The 20,000-nt window shown below is 36.0% G+C and overlaps 1 protein-coding gene across 1 annotated transcript in view; it reads right to left on the minus strand.

Moving 5' to 3' along the window:
- Positions 1-20,000, minus strand: part of sls (sallimus) — a 137,761-nt gene that overhangs the window by 43,406 nt on the left and 74,355 nt on the right. The window contains exons 70-78 of the mRNA XM_086542136.1: positions 19,368-20,000; positions 18,726-18,806; positions 9,190-16,029; positions 7,627-7,704; positions 6,754-6,834; positions 5,485-6,180; positions 4,383-5,024; positions 3,642-3,722; positions 1,385-1,429 (exon numbers count right to left, since the gene is read on the minus strand). The exon at positions 19,368-20,000 is cut by the window's right edge and continues 354 nt beyond it. Of these exons, the coding sequence (XP_086398262.1) occupies positions 1,385-1,429; positions 3,642-3,722; positions 4,383-5,024; positions 5,485-6,180; positions 6,754-6,834; positions 7,627-7,704; positions 9,190-16,029; positions 18,726-18,806; positions 19,368-20,000 (9,177 nt within the window). The remainder of the gene's footprint in view (positions 1-1,384; positions 1,430-3,641; positions 3,723-4,382; positions 5,025-5,484; positions 6,181-6,753; positions 6,835-7,626; positions 7,705-9,189; positions 16,030-18,725; positions 18,807-19,367) is intronic.

Below are 20,000 nucleotides of genomic sequence, written 5' to 3' on the forward strand. Positions count from 1 at the left end.
TATTGCTCGGCAATGCTTAGATCACCTATTCATCACCGTTTATATGTCTTTGGGAAATGAGTTGTAAATATGGAAAAGTTCTTGAGACCCACAGAGTAGTGTAATGGTGATAATAGTTGATCCTTAAAAAGAAAATACTTTCCGTAGCGCTAAACATATTGATGAAAAGCCACCATGTTAATGGGAAGAAAGAAAGAAAAAAAATTCCTCACTTTTCCCATACTTGGTCAGTTCACTGTATATTTACAGATCAGTATCCACATGAGCATGAACACTAAGATGCATCTTCATGTTTCTTTTCTGTGAGGCATGTCTTGTTGATATGTATACGTTTGTGTGCATTTACCTTTTCCATGGTCTTCACTAATTTCACAATTCACTTATCTTTTTCTTTTCAGAATTTATGACACTTTCACATTTACTTTTATGCAACAATTGCATAAAAGGGTAATGATGAAGCCAAACCAGCTGAAATCCAAGAGGATTAGGAGGAAGAAGGTGGGTTGGTGTATGTGTATGTGTGTTTTGTGCATGTGTGTGTTTGCAATGCTTAAATGTAAATATATTCATACTATCTACTGGGCAGCTGCAAATAAATGCATAGTTTTTGCAAAGTTTCCTAGAATGATATGAATAATTGCTATTATGATTTCAAAACTAATGCTTAACAAGACAATTCTAAATTCCATTCTTATCTAACTTTCTATAGCAAATTTAATAATGATTGACTATTTAATTAAAATGCTGTACTTGAATGTACAGTTCAAACATTTATATTTCAATCTTAGTTAATATAGAAGCAATCTATATAGTTACAGCATTAGTGTTTAGATTAGTTCACATTTTTTTGTTTGATTTTTTTTTACAGAGTATTCTGTGATCAGTTATTAAATAAATCAAAACTACACGACTCACACGATATAATCATGTATGGGTAAGTCTTTCTGCAAGAGACCTACAATATAATTCACAAGCTTTATTACAGTATAAGCAAGAGAGAAAGCTTGACTTCATGACAAAGAAGTTGCAAACAGCATTATTATCAATAGTTTGCAATGATTAGACTTAAAAGTTAGGGGTTAATAAGGCTTTTGATTGTGCTTTACATTATTAGCAGTGCCCTTAACTATACTGCTATATTTTGATAGTTTGCAGTGAGTGGTTATTGCATATTATTACTGTGTTTCATTTGTTGTTGTAGGCATTGTTCATATATGTATTGATATATTCATTACAGCATGTTGTTATATGACTTCTACATCACCACAGTTGATAGAGCTGCTGGTGAATATTTTTCGTTGGTTAATGTACCAGTTAATAGATAATGATCTTGTCATTGTATTTTGGGTTACTTAGTCAGTTCAACCAAAATCTTGGTGCCAACCTTGAGTAGATTCAACCATCCTCTGGATTTCTTGGGTTTTCTTTGCTGCAAATGAAGTATTTAGGTTACCGGCGATGTGTAAGTCACTATCTTATGTGAGAAGACAAATGTTGGATATATTGTACTAAGGTGATGACTAGTTAGTAAAGACAACATTTTATTTTGTTTTTGCATGGTTTCTAGAGGTATGGCTGAAAGGGTTTTATTTCATGCAAACATTCATTGTTTGGATATTAGAAGGAATCTCTGTGCATTAAATGACAAGTGGTTTTGCCGTGTTTTGGCAAACATACACTGAAAAGGTTATACATAACCTTTCTCTTTTCTAGTTCCTGAAAAAAAAAGACATTAAAAAGATTGTAACTTACCTTTTAGTTTTGCTTTATCCCCATGTGGAAAAAGGCACTTACTTTCTTAAGTCAATAACTTTATTGAAAAGAGACCATAAAGCATATGGTACACATACAGCTAATTTTACATTCAAACACCCAGTAGTATACACAACTAATTATATAAAAATAAATATTTAATCTCTGTAACACATGAGAAAAGGAAATAGTAACCATTCACAAAACACTGGTAAAGGGGAATAACATGCACAACTATACATTCAGCAAAAAAAATAAAAAATAAATAAAAAATAAAAGCAATAATAAATATATTAATGAACAATACATAAAAAAGCCAGGAATGTGTTGTACAATAAATAAGACACACACCCCTACCTTAGGGTTAAAAGTACCTGTTAATTGCAATACCAAAGTGATAAATCAAGCACCCCTTTTATTCAGTTGGCCAGCAGCTTTTGTTTTCTTTTGTGCATTTTTAAACCATTTTGAATTATTTTCCTTTCAAATATCATCAACTCGTCAGACATCTTTAGCAAACATGTTGTAATTTTTCTAAAGTACAAGCATTTAACTCCATGACCAATCAAGATCAGGAGTATTGTGGTAATCAGTGCATCAGGTATCACACACACTGCCAGTAAAGTTAAAACTAGACATAATGGTATATTCAGAGCAAAAAAGATATTGGTAAATACATCTTCATGGACTGGTTCTTTTTTATATGAAGTTACAGAAACGTTTTTCCTCTTAGTTAGTCTGAAAACTTTTAAAAACTACTAAAGATGCACTAAAGTTCATAGTTATTTGATGTTGAAAAATGCAATGTAAATAAATATAAATATATATATATATATATATATATATATATATATATATATATATATATATATGTATATATATATATATATATATGTATATATATATATATATATATATATATATATATATATATATAATATATATATATATATATATATATAATATATATATATATATATATATATATATATATAATATATATATATATATATATATATATATATATATATATATATATATATATATATATATATATATATATATATATATATATAATATATATATATATATATATATATATATATATATATATATGCAATCCGAACATAAGGTAATGACAATTACAGACTCTGATAGATGTTACTTGTTTCTCTCCTGCAATTAACTAAAAACTATTCTGAATAGTGTCACTGATCTTAGTAGTCCATGCATTTGTCCACTTGAGCATTTAGCACTGAAATGTTGAATTTCTTCCATAATTCGAGGATAATCACGCAAGACGACAAACAGTGGGGCTGGGAGAGGTAAGGAGCCTGGTTTGGAATTATGTCGGCTCTGGGATACATCCGAAGGTTACTGTTAGAAAAAATATGAGTCTAGATTAGAAAAGTCACACTATTAATAATCAGAATAAGAGAGATCATTAATATTAATCAACACTCATACCAACTAAAATGCGAATTAGACAAACAGTTTTGAATGTCAACAACTAAATTCTAAACACATAAGACCATGATATTTCCATCTTCGACAGGTAGAATAAAATACACTGGATTAGAAATATTCATGGTGTATACATACAACTATACTACTCAAACAAATTTTGGTATAAGCACACATTTATTAGTTAAGAAAAAATGTCAAACTGGTTAATACTGGTATGACATTCCTTTTCTCAGTGAATATAATAGGTAAATGTTGACAGAAAATCCCGGAAGTGCCAACTCGTAGAGCATTGTAACTATACAACCTTATTAATGTTTGGTCTGGCAAAAAAGCCTCCTCCTTAATTTCTAAGGAGAGATGCCTTGCAACATATACATCTTTGAGAGAGTAAATTACAACTATGATTTAAAATGGTCACTAACCTCTGACTTCAACCTGGGATGCTGATGCCGACTGGAAGCTTTCGACAGATGTGACAGATGCAACGTCCACCTTAGGTAGTTCTGAAATGACAGTGTGATGTTAAGACACAATTCTGAAATTTACTACCTTCAGGAGCAACTGTGGTGATAATTAAAATACTGTGGTCATTTACAGTTGAGGACATTTAATCATTTTAACATGTGTTTTGGTATGTAAATTGTAGTTTAATGCATGATTATGTTTCATGGAAAATAAAATAAAATAACCATTATGTTTCATGGAAAATAAAATAAAATAACCAAAGTTATAAGGATGGTAAATTAACTAAATATACATACATCTTTAATGTGTTTATGTATGTTTATGTATATGTATATATATATATATATATATATATATATATATACACACACACACACACACACACATACATACACATGTATTCATACTGAGTTAGAAAAGAAAAACAATTATGTAGCATGTTTGCAACTCAATGGTTACATGATTTAAAGTCTACTTTCTACTCTTCTATGTTAGTTTTTTTCTACAGTATGTGCTTGTGTGGTAGTTTATACCTAAAATTTTAGAACAGAAAATGTTATATACGATTTATAATGCTGCCGTGCAAATACAATAGGCCATAGGCAAGAGCTACAACTTCTTCACAGGGGTGACTAACAGCTGCACACTATTACAGCACACTAATGAGGTTGCTACTGCTGATCAAATCTGCATTTCACCTTGTACAATCTCCTTGACTGAATCTTCAATGAGAACCTGGCAGACGATTGCACTATGTCCTTGTTCTTCTACTACATTGATGAGAGGTATTTGGGTTTCTGGTTTTCTTAAGGCTGGCAGCTGACCAGTTTCAACCATAGACATAATTTCCTCAGCCTGGACACCCTCCTTGAGCATCACGCTGACCTTTGCCATTTCCTGCTTCACAGGTTCCCTGATTTCAGGGGCAAACTCTTTAGCAAACTGCTCTGTAATAATTTCCTCAACGTTGACATTGGCTTCTTTCATCATGCGCATAAATGACTTGACTCCAATAGATTTCTCAGTCTTCTGAATGGCTTGTTGAACTTGTTCAACCAAAACTTCATTTACTAATGCCTTGAATCCAAACTCCTCTACAACATTTAGAAGTTGGGCTTGTGCTTCCATTTTCATAAGCTGTGGGAATTCACCAGCTTCCATTAAGGTGATGACATCTTGTGCCATCACACCATGTTTTACCATCATGCCAATCTTAGCAACTTCTTCTTTTAGCTTTGGTTCTAATACTGTCTTCTGAACAACTTCCTCAATATCAACCTTCTCCTCTTGAGCCATGCGGATATAAGCTTGTACACCAGGAACCATCTCCGGGGTGAAGGCTTTTGGAAGGGGAGGAACACATTAGAAGTTGGTCTGGACAGGGTAATCAAACCATTAAAACAAGGTATAAGGGAAACAAATAAAAACAATAATGGTCAAAGTACATGCTTAAAAATGGTCATTGTGCAGAAAATATAATGTAGTATTGGTAACTGGGGAAATGGGTGTATAGATTCTTTAAAGAAGTATGACAGTAAAAAATTCAGTTGTTCATCTGATATCCTTTTGAAAACTGGTATGGTATGTAACTCTATAATCATATATGTGGTAATCAAAATGCAATCAAGTTTTTTTGTTATATAACATGGATCAAGGTTTAAAAATAAATCCACATCAAAGGAAATAATAATGCATGCAGTATTGGGGAAAAATAAGAGAACAAAGATAAAACTAAAATAATCAAACAGGAATTTGTTTTTATAGCTATAAATTTCCAAGAAAAGTTAGTATAGAACTTACTCTTCACATCCACAGAATCAGATTTTGCCTTCTTCAACATTTCCTTGACTTCTGACATACGCGCAGCCTCAAACTTAGGCTTGGGCTTCTTCATTTCCTTTGTTGACTCTTCCACAAGAACCTCGCATACACTTCCTACGTGACCCTTTTCAGCCACCATTGATACAAGAGGCACCTGCGACTGTGGCTTTTTCAGGCTTGGTAGGAGACCTGCTTCAACCAGTGTGACAACTTCATCACATTTTACACCTTCTTGTAGGAGATGTCCAACAGCAGCAATCTCCTTTACAGGCTCAGAGGATGGCCCAAATTCCTTTGAAACATCCATGATTATTTGTTCCATAGACTCCTCTCCAGTTTCCAATGTGCGCATAACAGATTTCAGACCAATATTGCGATCACGTCTGTCTGAAGCTTCTTGTACAAGGACTTTTGTCACTGTTGCTTTTTCCATTCTGTTTGCAACTTCTAAGAGCTGAGCCTGATGTGTCTCATGTTTAAGTGACTTGAACTCACCTTCTTTCAACATTGTCATCAGTTCATTAACTTGCACCCCTTTCTTTAAGTGGAAACTTAGCTTGCCAATATCCTTTTGGAATGTCATTTTTTCCGTAGGTTTTAGTTCAACTGTTTCCAGATCAAGTTGGTTGTCTGTTGCAAGTCGGACCAAAGCCTTAAAGCCTGGCACGCACAACTCTGTAACCATACATTGCATACATAAATTCATGAATATTAGAAATTTAAAAACCATATGCAGTTGGAGGTTATTGATGTATTATTTTTTTTTAAAGTAATTCAGGTTTATCTTATCATTTGTTGTGGGATTAGAATGTTTCTAATGGAGAAAGTTTGTAATAAAAGGACCAAAAAATGCTGATTAAAAACCAAGGCTGAAAAAAAGTATTATTCTTTAATCTGAAAGGAAAGAAAAGCATACAACATATTTCATCCTTATGATGAAAATTGGAGAAAGCAAGGGTATATGGATGAAATGTTTTGTAAATATATGATATACCTTATGAAAATTATATAATATTATTTTATGTGTAAAAAAACATGTACTAATCTAATATTTCATAATGATGAATATGCTAATGAATATAAATGTATAATTCCCAAATCAGTAATTACGTCAAGTTTATATCTAGACCACTATTGTAATTCATTTTGTCGTTTTGGGGAATTTGATTCCCTGATCATGACAGCATTTCTGTAGCTACAATATGATGTTCTGGATTCTAAAATAAACTTCACCGATAGAGAAGTTACCTGTGTGAGGTTGTGTAACTTCTGCTTTGTGTGTTGGTTCTTCTTCATGTACATCAGCATGTGAGGGAGCAGGTCTGGGGGCTGTTGGTTTATAAACAGTTAGTCATGCTGTTTGGTAAAAGGTTGATTTATGTTCACAGACCATTTGACTTTTTACATCCTACTTGAGTCATGTATTTGCATATATATTGATAATAGCTCTCTCTCTCTCTCTCTCTCGTTCTCTCACTCTCTCTCTTGTTCTCTCACTCTCTCTCTCTCTCTCTCTCTCTCTCTCTCTCTCTCTCTCTCTCTCTCTCTCTCTCTCTCTCTCTCTCTCTCTCTCTCTCTCTCTCTCTCTCTCTCTCTCTCTCTCTCTCTCTCTCTCTCTCTCTCTCTCTCTCTCTCTCTCACTATCTCTCTCTCTCTCTCTCTCTCTCACTATCTCTCTCTCTCTCTCTCTCTCACTATCTCTCTCTCTCTCTCTCTCACTATCTCTCTCTCTTTCTCTCACTATCTCTCTCTCTCTCTCTCACTATCTCTCTCTCTCTCCCTCTCTCTCGCTCTCTCTCCCTCTCTCTCGCTCTCTCTCCCTCTCTCTCGCTCTCTCTCGTCTCGCTCTCTCTCTCTCTCGTCTCGCTCTCTCTCTCTCTCGTCTCGCTCTCTCTCTCTCTCGTCTCGCTCTCTCTCTCTCTCGTTCTCTCACTCTCTCTCTCCCTCTCTCTCGCTCTCTCTCGCTCTCTCTCGTCTTGCTTTCTTTCTCTCATTCTCTCCCTCTCTCTCGCTCTCTCTCCCTCTCTCTCTCCCTCTCTCTCTCGCTCTCTCTCCCTCGCTCTCGCTTGCTCTCACAAAAGTCATGTCTCTGAATTCTTGTGAATGTAATCAAAGACCAACCTATCTGGAGAGTATCAGCCAAGTGTTCTGGAATAGTTTCTTGTTGTTGCGATTCCATGAGCAGTGTGAGAGGGGCCTCTGAAAGAGTTGGAGTGGTATGTTAGTCTGTTGTTAAATGTGGTTATAAGAGAACCAGGGGAAACCAGATGTAAGTAAGACAATGCTAGGATATATGCCTTTACATCAGAGAGATATATGGGACTTTACTTAGAAGGATAACAAATTTCAGGATTTGTCACAAATCTTAAAAAGCTAAAGAAATTGTGGTGATATTAGGTAATGTCTTGGTAATTTTATGAAATAATATATATAAAAAATGTATTAATGAATAGATAAATGAATAAATATATATGTGTATATGTATGCATGTATATATGTATGTATGTATGTATGTATATATATATATATATATATATATATATATATATATATATATATATATATATATATATATATATATATATATATATATATATATATATATATATATATATATATATATTATATATATATATATATATATATATATATATATATATATATATATATTATATATATATATATATATATATATATATTATATATATATATATATATATATATATATATATATATATATATATATATATATATATATACATATATATATATATATATAAATTAATGTGTCTCAACATTTGATATATATGAAAAAGTTTAAATATCAAATGAAACTTAAAATATATAATTTTTTCTTACAATGGCTCTCTAGATATGAGTGTATGTTTTGTGTAATATGAATAAATAAATGAATAAGTAAATATATATATATACATATATATATATATATATTCATAAGGAGATGTTAATGCTTGATAAATAATATTCTAATGAAAGGATCTGAAATATTGTAACATTTTGCATATCCTGTAAATTATAAATCTTGAGTATTTTCAATAATTATGTGTCTTTCAACTAGGCAATCACAATTACCATGTTGGGAGTTCTGTAAGAAATGTGATGTTCATTAAAGCATATCAAAATATGTAAAGCAGGTATTATTAGTGTATTTTTTAAGAAACAGGACATGAAATAAACCACAAAAAAGCATAAAATAAACTATAATAGGCACATTCCTGAACCTATCTTTGTGTGAGGTAACATGCAAAATATATATTTTATATTTTCATGCTACTTGTCATACACAGATTATGAAATCTATCTTTCTGCAACATATTATCTAACTATTTTGAATATTTGTAAAATATAAGCCATTAGAAAAAATCTATGTGACTTGGAAATCAAAACAAAATAAGAGGTTTAAGCAAAAGAAATTATTGCATGTCACAACAGGCTGCTGTGATAAGAAAAGCTGAAAAAAAGAGTAAAAATGTAAAAATACAAAACAGTAATCATAAGATTAGGAAAAAAAACAAAGGAAAAAACATCATTCTGATGCTGTCATCATGGTTAATGTTATATGCATGTGTAAGAATGCAGGTTGCCAGGCTCCGTGCAGTATTTGAGCTGTGAGTGCATGTTTACAGCTTGGCATTCTAGCAGTAGATGTCATGTGGCACTTACGAGGGGATGGCACTGGTTTCTGCTGTTCAATGATTTGTTGTTCCTGTGTGACGACCTTCTGTTGTGTCTTCTGCTGTACAGTTTGTTGTTTCTGTACAGTGACCTGTTGTGTTTGTTGCACCTGCTGCGCCACCTGTTGTGTCTGTTGCACCTTCTGCTTCACCTGTTGTGTTTGTTGCACCTGCTGAGTCACCTGTTGTGTTTGTTGCACTTGTTGTGACTTTTGCATTTGCATAGTCACCTGTTGTTCTTCATGTACAGCTGCCTTCTGCACAGTTTGTTGGACTTTCTTTTGTTCGACCACAACCTGCTTTTCATGTTGCATAGTAGGTACTATCTGTTCTCTAGGTTTCTCAAGGATGGTTTCCTCATGAACAGTGATGCGTTGCTCATGTGATGGTTGCTGTGGTTGTTTCTCTGAAAATGGAGCAACTGATTCTTGCCTTGTCTGCTCCTCATAACTTATTACTTGAGTTGGTTGCTGAGTAACAACTGTCTTTTGCATGATCTTGGGTTCTAACTTTACTTCAGCCTTTTCTGTAACTTTGAGTCCAGAGGAAACCTCTACTGTTGTCTCTGGTTCTTGGACAACTACCATTTCTTTTTGCACCACAACTGGTTTTTGTACTACAGTTTTCTGTAGCACCTCTGGTTCTTGAATGAATTGAGCTTTTGTTGTCACTACTGTGGTAGTAACTTCTTTTATTTCTTCTGGTTTCTCAGCTGTCATAATTTCCTGTTGGACCAGTGTAGGCATTTGGATTACTGTAGTTTTCTCAAGAACCTTAGGTTCTTCAACTACCATAGCTTTCTCTGCAACAACTTTAGGTTTCTTGACTTCTTTAACTTCTTGGGTTACCAAAGGCTGTTCTTCTGTAACCTTCTCTTGTTGTAGCACCTGTGTCTTCTTCACATCAATTTTCTGCAAAACTTGAGTTTGTTCTGAGACTTTAGCCTTCTGTTGGGTCATCTTTGGTTGCTCCATTACTATGACCTCTTCAGTTGTTTGTAAAGCAGGCTGTGGTTCTGCAATAGTTGTGACCTTCTGTACAGTCACTTTCTCTTTGGGCTGTTCGATGTAGGTCTCTTGGACAACAGTCTTTTTAGTGATTTGTTGCTGCATTGGCTGTGTAATTTGTTGTGTGGTTTCCTGTATAACCTGGGGTGAGACTTTCTGAACTATCATGGTCTTTTCTGGCTCAGTAAACTCCTGTGTCACTACTTTTGTCACCTTCTGTGTTCCCTGCTGTGTCACCTGCTGTGTGACTTGCTGTGTCATCTGCTGTGTGACTTGCTGTGTCACCTGCTGTGTTGCTTGCTGCTGGACAGGCTTTGGCGCAGCAGGTGCAGTTTCAGGACGCTCTGGAATAGGTGTAGGTTGTAGCTGAACAGTTTTAATTTCCTCCTGATCAATAGTCTTTCTCCATGGAACCTGAACCCGTTCCTGTTCAATAACCTGTTTTGGTTTAGGTTCTGGTTTTGGTGTTGGTTTAGGCTCTTCTGGTTTTGGTGTTGGTTTAGGCTCTTCTGGTTTTGGTGTTGGTTTAGGCTCTTCTGGTTTTGGTGTTGGTTTAGGCTCTTCTGGTTTTGGTGTTGGTTTAGGCTCTTCTGGTTTTGGTGTTGGTTTAGGCTCTTCTGGTTTTGGTGTTGGTTTAGGCTCTTCTGGTTTTGGTGTTGGTTTAGGCTCTTCTGGTTTTGGTGTTGGTTTAGGCTCTTCTGGTTTTGGTGTTGGTTTAGGCTCTTCTGGTTTTGGTGTTGGTTTAGGCTCTTCTGGTTTTGGTGTTGGTTTAGGCTCTTCTGGTTTAGGTGTTGGTTTAGGCTCTTTTGGTTTTGGTGTTGGTTTAGGTTCTTCTGGTTTTGGTGTTGGTTTAGGTTCTTCTGGTTTTGGTGTTGGTTTAGGTTCTACTTTCTTTAAAACAGGTTTAAGCTGAACAGCTTCCTCCTCTTCTGGTTTTTGTGTTGGTTTCTTAGGTGTTGGTTTAAGTTGAACAGTTTCTTCTGGTGTTGGTTTAGGCTCTACTCTCTTTAATGGTTTAAGCTGAACAGCTTCTTCCTCTTCTGGTTTTTGTGTTGGTTTCTTAGGTGTTGGTTTAAGTTGAACAGTTTCTTCTGGTGTTGGTTTAGGCTCTACTCTCTTTATAGGTTTAAGCTGAACAGCTTCCTCCTCTTCTGGTTTTTGTGTTGGTTTCTTAGGTGTTGGTTTGAGTTGAACAGTTTCTTCTGGTGTTGGTTTAGGCTCTACTCTCTTTAAAGGTTTAAGCTGAACAGCTTCTTCCTCTTCTGGTTTTTGTGTTGGTTTCTTAGGTGTTGGTTTGAGTTGAACAGTTTCTTCTGGTGTTGGTTTAGGCTCTACTCTCTTTATAGGTTTAAGCTGAACAGCTTCTTCCTCTTCTGGTTTTTGTGTTGGTTTCTTAGGTGTTGGTTTGAGTTGAACAGTTTCTTCTGGTGTTGGTTTAGGCTCTACTCTCTTTATAGGTTTAAGCTGAACAGCTTCCTCCTCTTCTGGTTTTTGTGTTGGTTTCTTAGGTGTTGGTTTGAGTTGAACAGTTTCTTCTGGTGTTGGTTTAGGCTCTACTCTCTTTAAAGGTTTAAGCTGAACAGCTTCTTCCTCTTCTGGTTTTTGTGTTGGTTTCTTAGGTGTTGGTTTGAGTTGAACAGTTTCTTCTGGTGTTGGTTTAGGCTCTACTCTCTTTAAAGGTTTAAGCTGAACAGCTTCTTCCTCTTCTGGTTTTTGTGTTGGTTTCTTAGGTGTTGGTTTGAGTTGAACAGTTTCTTCTGGTGTTGGTTTAGGCTCTACTCTCTTTAAAGGTTTAAGCTGAACAGCTTCTTCCTCTTCTGGTTTTTGTGTTGGTTTCTTAGGTGTTGGTTTGAGTTGAACAGTTTCTTCTGGTGTTGGTTTAGGCTCTACTCTCTTTAATGGTTTAAGCTGAACAGCTTCTTCCTCTTCTGGTTTTTGTGTTGGTTTCTTAGGTGTTGGTTTAAGTTGAACAGTTTCTTCTGGTGTTGGTTTAGGCTCTACTCTTTTTAATGGTTTAAGCTGAACAGTTTCTTCCCCTTCTGTTGGTTTTGGTGTTGGTTTCTTAAGTGTTGGTTTAAGTTCAACAATTTCTTCTTCAGGTGTTGGTTTTGGTTCTACTCTCTTAAGTGTTGGTTTAAGCTGAACTGTTTCCTCTTCTTTTGGTTTAGTTGTTGGTTTCTTAGGTGTTGGTTTAAGTTGAACAGTTTCTTCTTCTGGTGTTGGTTTGGGCTCTAATTTCTTAAGTGTAGGTTTATGTTCTGGTTCAGGTGTTGGTTTAGGTTCAACCTTCTTTGGTACAGGTTTGAGTTCAACTATTTCTCCTTCTGATGGTTTTGGTGTTGGTTTAGGCTCTAATTTCTTAAGTGTTAGTTTAGGTTCTTCTGGCTGTGGTGTTGGTTTAGGCTCAACTTTCTTTAATGTTGGTTTGAGTTGAACAGTTTCTTCCTCTGCTGGTTTTGGTGTTGGTTTCTTTGGTGTTGGTTTTAGTTCGACAGTTTCTTCTTCTGGTGTTGGTTTAGGCTCTAATTTCTTTAGTGTTGGTTTAAGTTGAACTGTTTCTTCTTCTGTTGGTTCTGATGTCGGTTTAGGTTGTACTTTCTTTAGTGTTGGTTGTATTTCTTCTGGTTTTGGTGTTGGTTTCTTTGGTGTTGGTTTAAGTTGAATAGTTTCTTCTTCTGCTGGTTTTGGTGTTGGTTTTGGTTGAACTGGTTTTAGTTTAGGCATAAGTTCAGTTGGTTCTTCCTCAACAGCTTGCTTTGGTTTCACCTCAGCTGGCTTTGGTGTTGGCTTGGATTCTGTGGGTGTTGGTGTGGGTTTAAGTTTCTCAACATTTAGCTTTACTTTTTCTTCTGTTATCTTTGGACTAGTGGGTTGTAGTGTCTTCAGAACTGGTGTAATTTCTGGCTTTTGCTCTATTGGAGTAGGTGTTGGTTTTTGATGTACTAGAGCTGGTGATGGTTTTGGCTCTACTGGAGTAGGCGTTGGTTTCTGCTGTATTAGAGGTGTTGGTTTTAGCTCTACTGGAGCTGGTGTTGGTTTTGGCTCTACTGGAGTAGGCGTTGGTTTCTGCTGTACTAGAGGTGTTGGTTTTAGCTCTACTGGAGCTGGTGTTGGTTTTGGCTCTACTGGAGTAGGCGTTGGTTTCTGCTGTATTAGAGGTGTTGGTTTTAGCTCTACTGGAGCTGGTGTTGGTTTTGGCTCTATTGGAGTAGGCGTTGGTTTCTGCTGTACTAGAGGTGTTGGTTTTAGCTCTACTGGAGCTGGTGTTGGTTTTGGCTCTACTGGAGTAGGTGTTGGTTTCTGCTGTACTAGAGGTGTTGGTTTTAGCTCTACTTGAGCTGGTGTTGGTTTTGGCTCTACTGGAGTAGGCGTTGATTTCTGCTGTACTAGAGGTGTTGGTTTTAGCTCTACTTGAGCTGGTGTTGGTTTTGGCTCTACTGGAGCAAATGTTGGTTTCTTTTGTTCTGAAGCAGGTGTTTTTTGCTCTACTGGAGTAGATGTTGGTTTCTGCTGTACTAGTTCTGGTATTGGTTTTAATTCTACTGGAGCTGGCGTTGGCTTTGGCTCTACAGGAGCAGGTGTTGTTTTTTGTTGTGCTGGAGCTGGTGTTGGTTTTAGCTCTACTGGAGCAGGTGTTGGTTTCTGTTGTACTAGAGCTGGTGTTGGTTTGAGTTGTACTGGAGCAGGTGTTGGTTTCTGTTGTTCTGGAGCAGGTATTGGTTTGAGTTCTACTGGAACAGGTGTTGGTTTCTGTTGTTCTGGAGCTGGTGTTGGCTTTAGTTGTACTGGATCAGGTGTTGGTTTTTGTTCTACCAGGGATGTTGGCTTTAGCGTTGGTTTCTGTTGTGCTGGAATAAGTGTTGGTTTCAGTTGTACTGGAGCAGGTGTTGGTTTTGGCTCCACCGTAGGTGTTGGTTTTTGTTGTGCTGGAGCAGGTGTTGGTTTTAGCTCTACTGGAGTAGGTATTTGTATCTGTTCTGGAGCAGGTGTTGGTATCTGCTTTGGAGCAGGTGTTGGTTCTGGCTCTACTGGAGTAGGTGTTGGTTTCTTTTGTGTTAGAGCAGGTGTTGGTTTTAGCTCTACTGGAGCTGGTGTTGGTTTTGGCTCTGCTGGAGTAGGTGTTGGTTTCTGTTCTGGAGCAGGTGTTGGCTCTGGCTCTACTGGAGTAGGTGTTGTTTTCTTTTGTACTAGAGCAGGTGTTTGTTTTAGCTCTACTGGAGCTGGTGTTGGTTTTGGCTCTACTGGAGTAGGTGTTGGTTTCTTTTGTACTAGAGCAGGTGTTTGTTTTAGCTCTACTGGAGCTGGTGTTGGTTTTGGCTCTACTGGAGTAGGTGTTGGTATCTGCTTTGGAACAGGTGTTGGTTCTGGCTCTACTGGAGTAGGTATTGGTTTCTTTTGTACTAGAGCAGCTGTTGGTTTTAGCTCTACTGGAGCTGGTGTTGGTTTTGGCTCTACTGGAGTAGGTGTTGGTTTCTGTTCTGGAGCAGGTGTTAGCTCTGGTTCTACTGGAGTAGTTTTTGGTTTCTTTTGTGTTAGAGCAGGTGTTGGTTTTAGCTCTACTGGAGCTGGTGTTGGTTTTGGCTCTACTGGAGTAGGTGTTGGTTTTTGTTCTGGCTCTACTGGAGCTGGTGTTGGTTTTAGCTCTACTGGAGTAGGTGTTGGTTTCTGTTGGACTAGAGCTGGTGTTGGTTTTAGCTCTTTTGGAGCAGGTGTTGGTTTTGGCTCTACTGGAGCTGGTGTTGGTTTTGGCTCTACTGGAGTACATATTGGTTTCTGTTCTGGAGCAGGTGTTGGCTCTGGCTCTACTGGAGTAGGTGTTGGTTTCTTTTGTGCAAGAGCAGGTGTTGATTTTAGCTCTACTGGAGCTGGTGTTGGTTTTAGCTCTACTGGAGTAGGTGTTTGTTTCTGTTGGACTGCGGCAGGTGTTGGTTTTTGTTGTGCTGAAATAGGTGTTGGTTTCAATTGTTCTGATGCTGGTAATAGTTTTTGCTCTACTGGAGCCAGTGTTGGATTTGGCACTAGTGAAACAGGTGTTGATTTCTGATGTTCTTGAATAGGTGTTGGTTTTTGCCCTAATGGGACAGGTGTTGATTTGGGCTCTACTTGAGTATGTGTGTACTTCTGTTGTACTGGAGCTGGTGTTGGATTTTGCTCTACTGGGGCAGGTGTAATTTGTTGTGTTAGAACAGCTGTTGTCTGTAACTCTACTAAAGCAGGTGTTATCTCTTGTTGTGCTGGAATAGGGCTCAGTTTATGTTCTAAAATAAATGTTTTTGGCTCTAATGGAGCAGTTGTTGATTTCAGTTGTATTGACTGTGTGGGAGAAAGTGTTTTCTTATCTTTTAGGGAACTTGTTACTGTTTTTGGTTGTGATGGAGTAAGTGTTAGCTGTTGCTTTGTAGGAGCAGGTGTTGTTTTTGTCTCTGTTGGGGTAGCTATTAGATCAGGTATCTTTTGATCTGATTGGTCAAGAGCTAGTGGTTTTATGATAGCTGGTGTTGTTCTCTGCTTTGTTGGGACAGGTGTTTGTTTCTGCTCTGTTTGTGCAGGTGTTGGTTTCTGTTCTACTGGAGCAAGTGCTGTTTTTTTGTCTGCTGAAGCAGGTGTTGCTTTCAGTTGTAGTGTACCAGGTGTTGGCATTTGTGCTGTTGGAGCAGGTGTTGATTTCATTTGTGTTTGAACGGATATTGGCTTTTGCTTTGTTGGAGTATATGTTGGTTTTAGTTCTGTTGTTACATGTGTTGGCTTCAGCTGTACAGGAACAAGTGTAAGTTTCTGATCTGTTGATTGTGGTTGTGTGGGAGCAGATGTTGGTTCTTGCTCTGTTGGAGTAGGTGTTGATGTAACAGTTGTTGTTTTTTGCTCTGTTGTGACAAGTGTTGATTTTAGTTGTGTGGGAACATGTGTTGGTTTTAGCCCTGTTGAAGTATATGTTATTTTTTTCTCTGATGCAACATGTGTTTGTTTATGTTGTGCTGAAACAGGTATTGGTTTCTGGTCTGTTTGAGAAGATGCTAGTTGTGGTTGTGTGGGAGCAGATGTATGTTTTTTCTTTGCTGGAGCAAGTATTGGTGATGATATTGGTTTCAAATATGTTGGGGCAGATGTGTTTTGTCCTACTGGAGCAGGTGTTGGTGCAGGTACTATTTGTTGCTCTACTTGAACAAGTGTTGGGTATTGCACTGTTGAAACAGGTGTTGGTTTCATTTGTGCCAGAGTGGATGCATTTTTTTCATCTGTTGATGTAAGTTTTGGTTTGAGAAAAAGTCTTTTTCTCTCTTCTGTTAAGTCAGTGGTTTCCAAACCTATAGTTGTGGTATGGATTTTAAAAAATCAAAGAAAAATCTTTGTTTTGAATTACATTAAACGAAGTTGAGCTTTTCATTTCCTTGATCTAACATAGATATTATAAGGTATTGATTCCCAAATAAAACAAAATTCTTTTAAGGTAAAATTAAATGAAGAATCAACAAAATTATGTTTTGGTACTGAAGGTTATCAGACTGAAAAAAATATTTAATTCAAAAAAGTTTGGGAAACACTGTTTTAAAGCAACTATACATGTTTTACTCCAGTAAAAGCATTGTGTTTTGCAAATCTATTGGAAAAAAATATTTGAGTATGTGTTACTTTTTAATATGTTTTCATAGGTGTTTGATTTTGTTCTGTTTCAGCACCTTTTTATTTCTATTTCTTACTGTAATTGTTGTTGGAACACATATTGGTGTTTAACTGCAGGTATTTTGGGGGAGAATGTAAGATTGAGTCTTTCTCCTATCATTGTGTACTGTTTTGTCTTGTCTGAACGTTTATCATGTCTTCTCCTGTTGTAGCATATGTTGGTATTGTATTTTAGTGTACTGATTATAGCCCTATCAGTATGGTTTGTGTGTTGTTGCCATTTGCTACTGATGGTACGGTTCTGACAGAGCTGGCTTGATATCTTTTACCAAAGTTGGTGTTTGGGTAACAGCTTTATTTATCATTAGGGATTTATATATCTTATATATGCATTCACATATTAATGGTTATCACTCTCCCTTTAAAGTTTATAAGCAACTTTGGTTTGAGGAATTAAATGCCCATTTTGTAAAGAAAACTCACTCATATGAAATAACAGAGAGAAAAGCTAAAGGAAAATTGTTTGAACAGTGTGCAAAGCTATTTTCAATTAATGGAGTCTTTATTGGTCCTGTGGTATAGTAATTCCCATTTTTCTTTTTACATAACAAACTTTGAAAAAACTTTGGTAAATCATAGACATGATTCTTTGGTGTTAGATAGATCACTGTTTGCTGCAATCTATTCTTCATATCACCAAACTACTTTAAAGATCATTTAGAGGTTTGAATGATAAATTCTTGTGTTTCATAAATTCTGATAAAGTCACTATTCTAATATCTAGAGTTTATATGATGACCAATATTTAAAAAATGAAGTGATGACTGAGGCAAATGCCGAGTAAACTCACTTAAAACAGTAAAATATTATAATTGTCTCCATTGTCCTTTCAAGATAGTGAGGTTCATAGTCTATGGATTCTTTATATTTTAATCTAATACATTTAATATTTAATTGATTTAATTTGGTACACTGCTTATTATCTTAACTCGATATGTTAGGGCAAACATTATAGTCTGATTTTTTTTGGGGTAGACTGCAAGCTAACTCTTTCAGTTACATGCTAGTGTGTTTTATTGTTATTGATCTGGACTCTCTGTTTGTTTGTTTTTAAAGTATATTGTATGTGAACTATATGTGTACATGTGGTTTTGTTTGTGATGAATATATATATATACATATATATATATATATATATATATATATATATATATATATATATATATATATATATATATGCAAAACCTATTAGAATATTGTATAAAAGATAAACTAAAAATAATGAATGGTCATAGTAATGTATGCTGTAAAAAATGTTAACAAGAAATAATCTACAGTTAAAAGTAATATATGGTTTATATTTTTGTTTGTACAGTATGATAAACTGAATGGGAATTAATAATTAGTAACCATATTTTTAATTTCAAGCTGTATGGTCAGTAAAAGAGAAATAAAAATTATGTAATACTACTTGAACTGAAGTATTGTAAAAAGTTCTTTCTGCTATATTCTTTAATATTATCTTAATATAGTAAATAACTGTACAAATGTATTGGAAAAACTGTTAACTAATTTTCTGACAAAGATGACGTGTTTAAATAAAACTGTTCTCTGTATCCCTGTGTAAGAATTAATCTCAAAGGAATTTAAATGGTTACAAAAGTAAAGAAAAGAAATAAGGGCTTAAAATTAATGTTAATTACCACAACTGCTGAGATGTTCTGCTGTACAGTCTCTGTCAGTCTACAGACTTTTGGAACATTAAATATGTCAATATATTTCCCAGAGTTTGTTGGAGGGATTTGAAAAACAGCTTAAAAGAAAATGGAAAGGAAAATTTATAATTAAGAGTAAAGTAAAGATACGGGAGAAATAAAAATGCCTAAGCTGGCCTTACCTGTCCTGACTTCAGATACTTCAGCAATCTTCATCTCCTGCTCATGAATGACTTCCCAGGCCTGTTCTGCCAGCACCCTCTCTGTTTGGATCAGGTGGGTAGCCAAGGTCAGACTTTACTTCCTTGAAATCCTGTACATTCCTCCTTACACTTGCAACTTGAAGATAACTACGCTAACAACTCTAAATTTACAACAACAACCATTCCTTCTACAGTTTATGTTGATGTTTGCCATATTTGTAGGCATGTATGTAACTGGTTAAAATCTAAGAATGAAAGTATAAACATATGTATTGTACTAAGTGTTTGGAAATTTTGCGTAATGATGAGTTCCTGCCTATGTGCTATGACACCTTTCATATTAATTTAGATATTCATGTACTGTAAATCCTTGTATAAAAATGTTATAAAAAATAGGTCTTAAAACTGAAAATGTATGTAGAATGCACTGTCACTGGAAATGTTCTTTGAGTCTCTCAACTAGTCTTAATATTTGAGAGCTCAATGAATCTACATTTACGTAGGAACATACTTAACTATAGTAAACATGAAACACGTTACTAATTGAATACTGCACTTTTCTATGACTGAAACAAATCTTCCTTACCATAAGCCTTAACAACAAAGTTAGATATAACGTACCATCCTTGGCATCACGATAAGCCTCTTCAACCAGCACCTGAGCCACCATGACAGAATGGCCATGCTTCTCCACAATGTTGACAAGAGGTTGCTGGGTCTCAGGCTTCTTCAGTGTTGGTAGTTTACCAGCCACACAAGATGCAATGATTTCCTCGGTCTGGATGCCCTTGTTCAACATCTGTGATACTTGGGTCAACTCCTGAGTGGTTGATGACCACTTGCCCATCTCTCTCGGGATGACATCCTTGAAGAGTGTATCAGGTTTGACGTTCTTGGCATACTTAAGCATACGCAAGAAGGCCTTGAGACCAACAGGATGCTTCTTGGCCTGTTCCTGGATTTCTTCAGCCAGTACAATGGATACATTTCTTTGGTGACCAATGTACTCGCAAACCTTGATAAGGGAACTCTGAATATTTGGTTGTTGAAGTGCCTTGAATTCACCAGCACGGAACATTGACCAGATCTCGTTAACTCTTACATTGTTCTTCAAGAGAGTGTGCACCTTTGCCAATTCATGAATAATCTGTTCATCTTCAAAGAATTGAGGTGCTACCTCCCTGACAACCTCTTCTCCCTTGATGGAAGTTTCTGAAACTTTCACAAAGCACTTGACACCAGGGATCTGGTTTG

The sequence above is a fragment of the Penaeus japonicus genome, unplaced genomic scaffold (assembly GCF_977035675.1).
Source record: "Penaeus japonicus unplaced genomic scaffold, GWHDUDI00000001_assembly GWHDUDI00000012, whole genome shotgun sequence".
Lineage (NCBI taxonomy): Eukaryota > Metazoa > Arthropoda > Malacostraca > Decapoda > Penaeidae > Penaeus > Penaeus japonicus.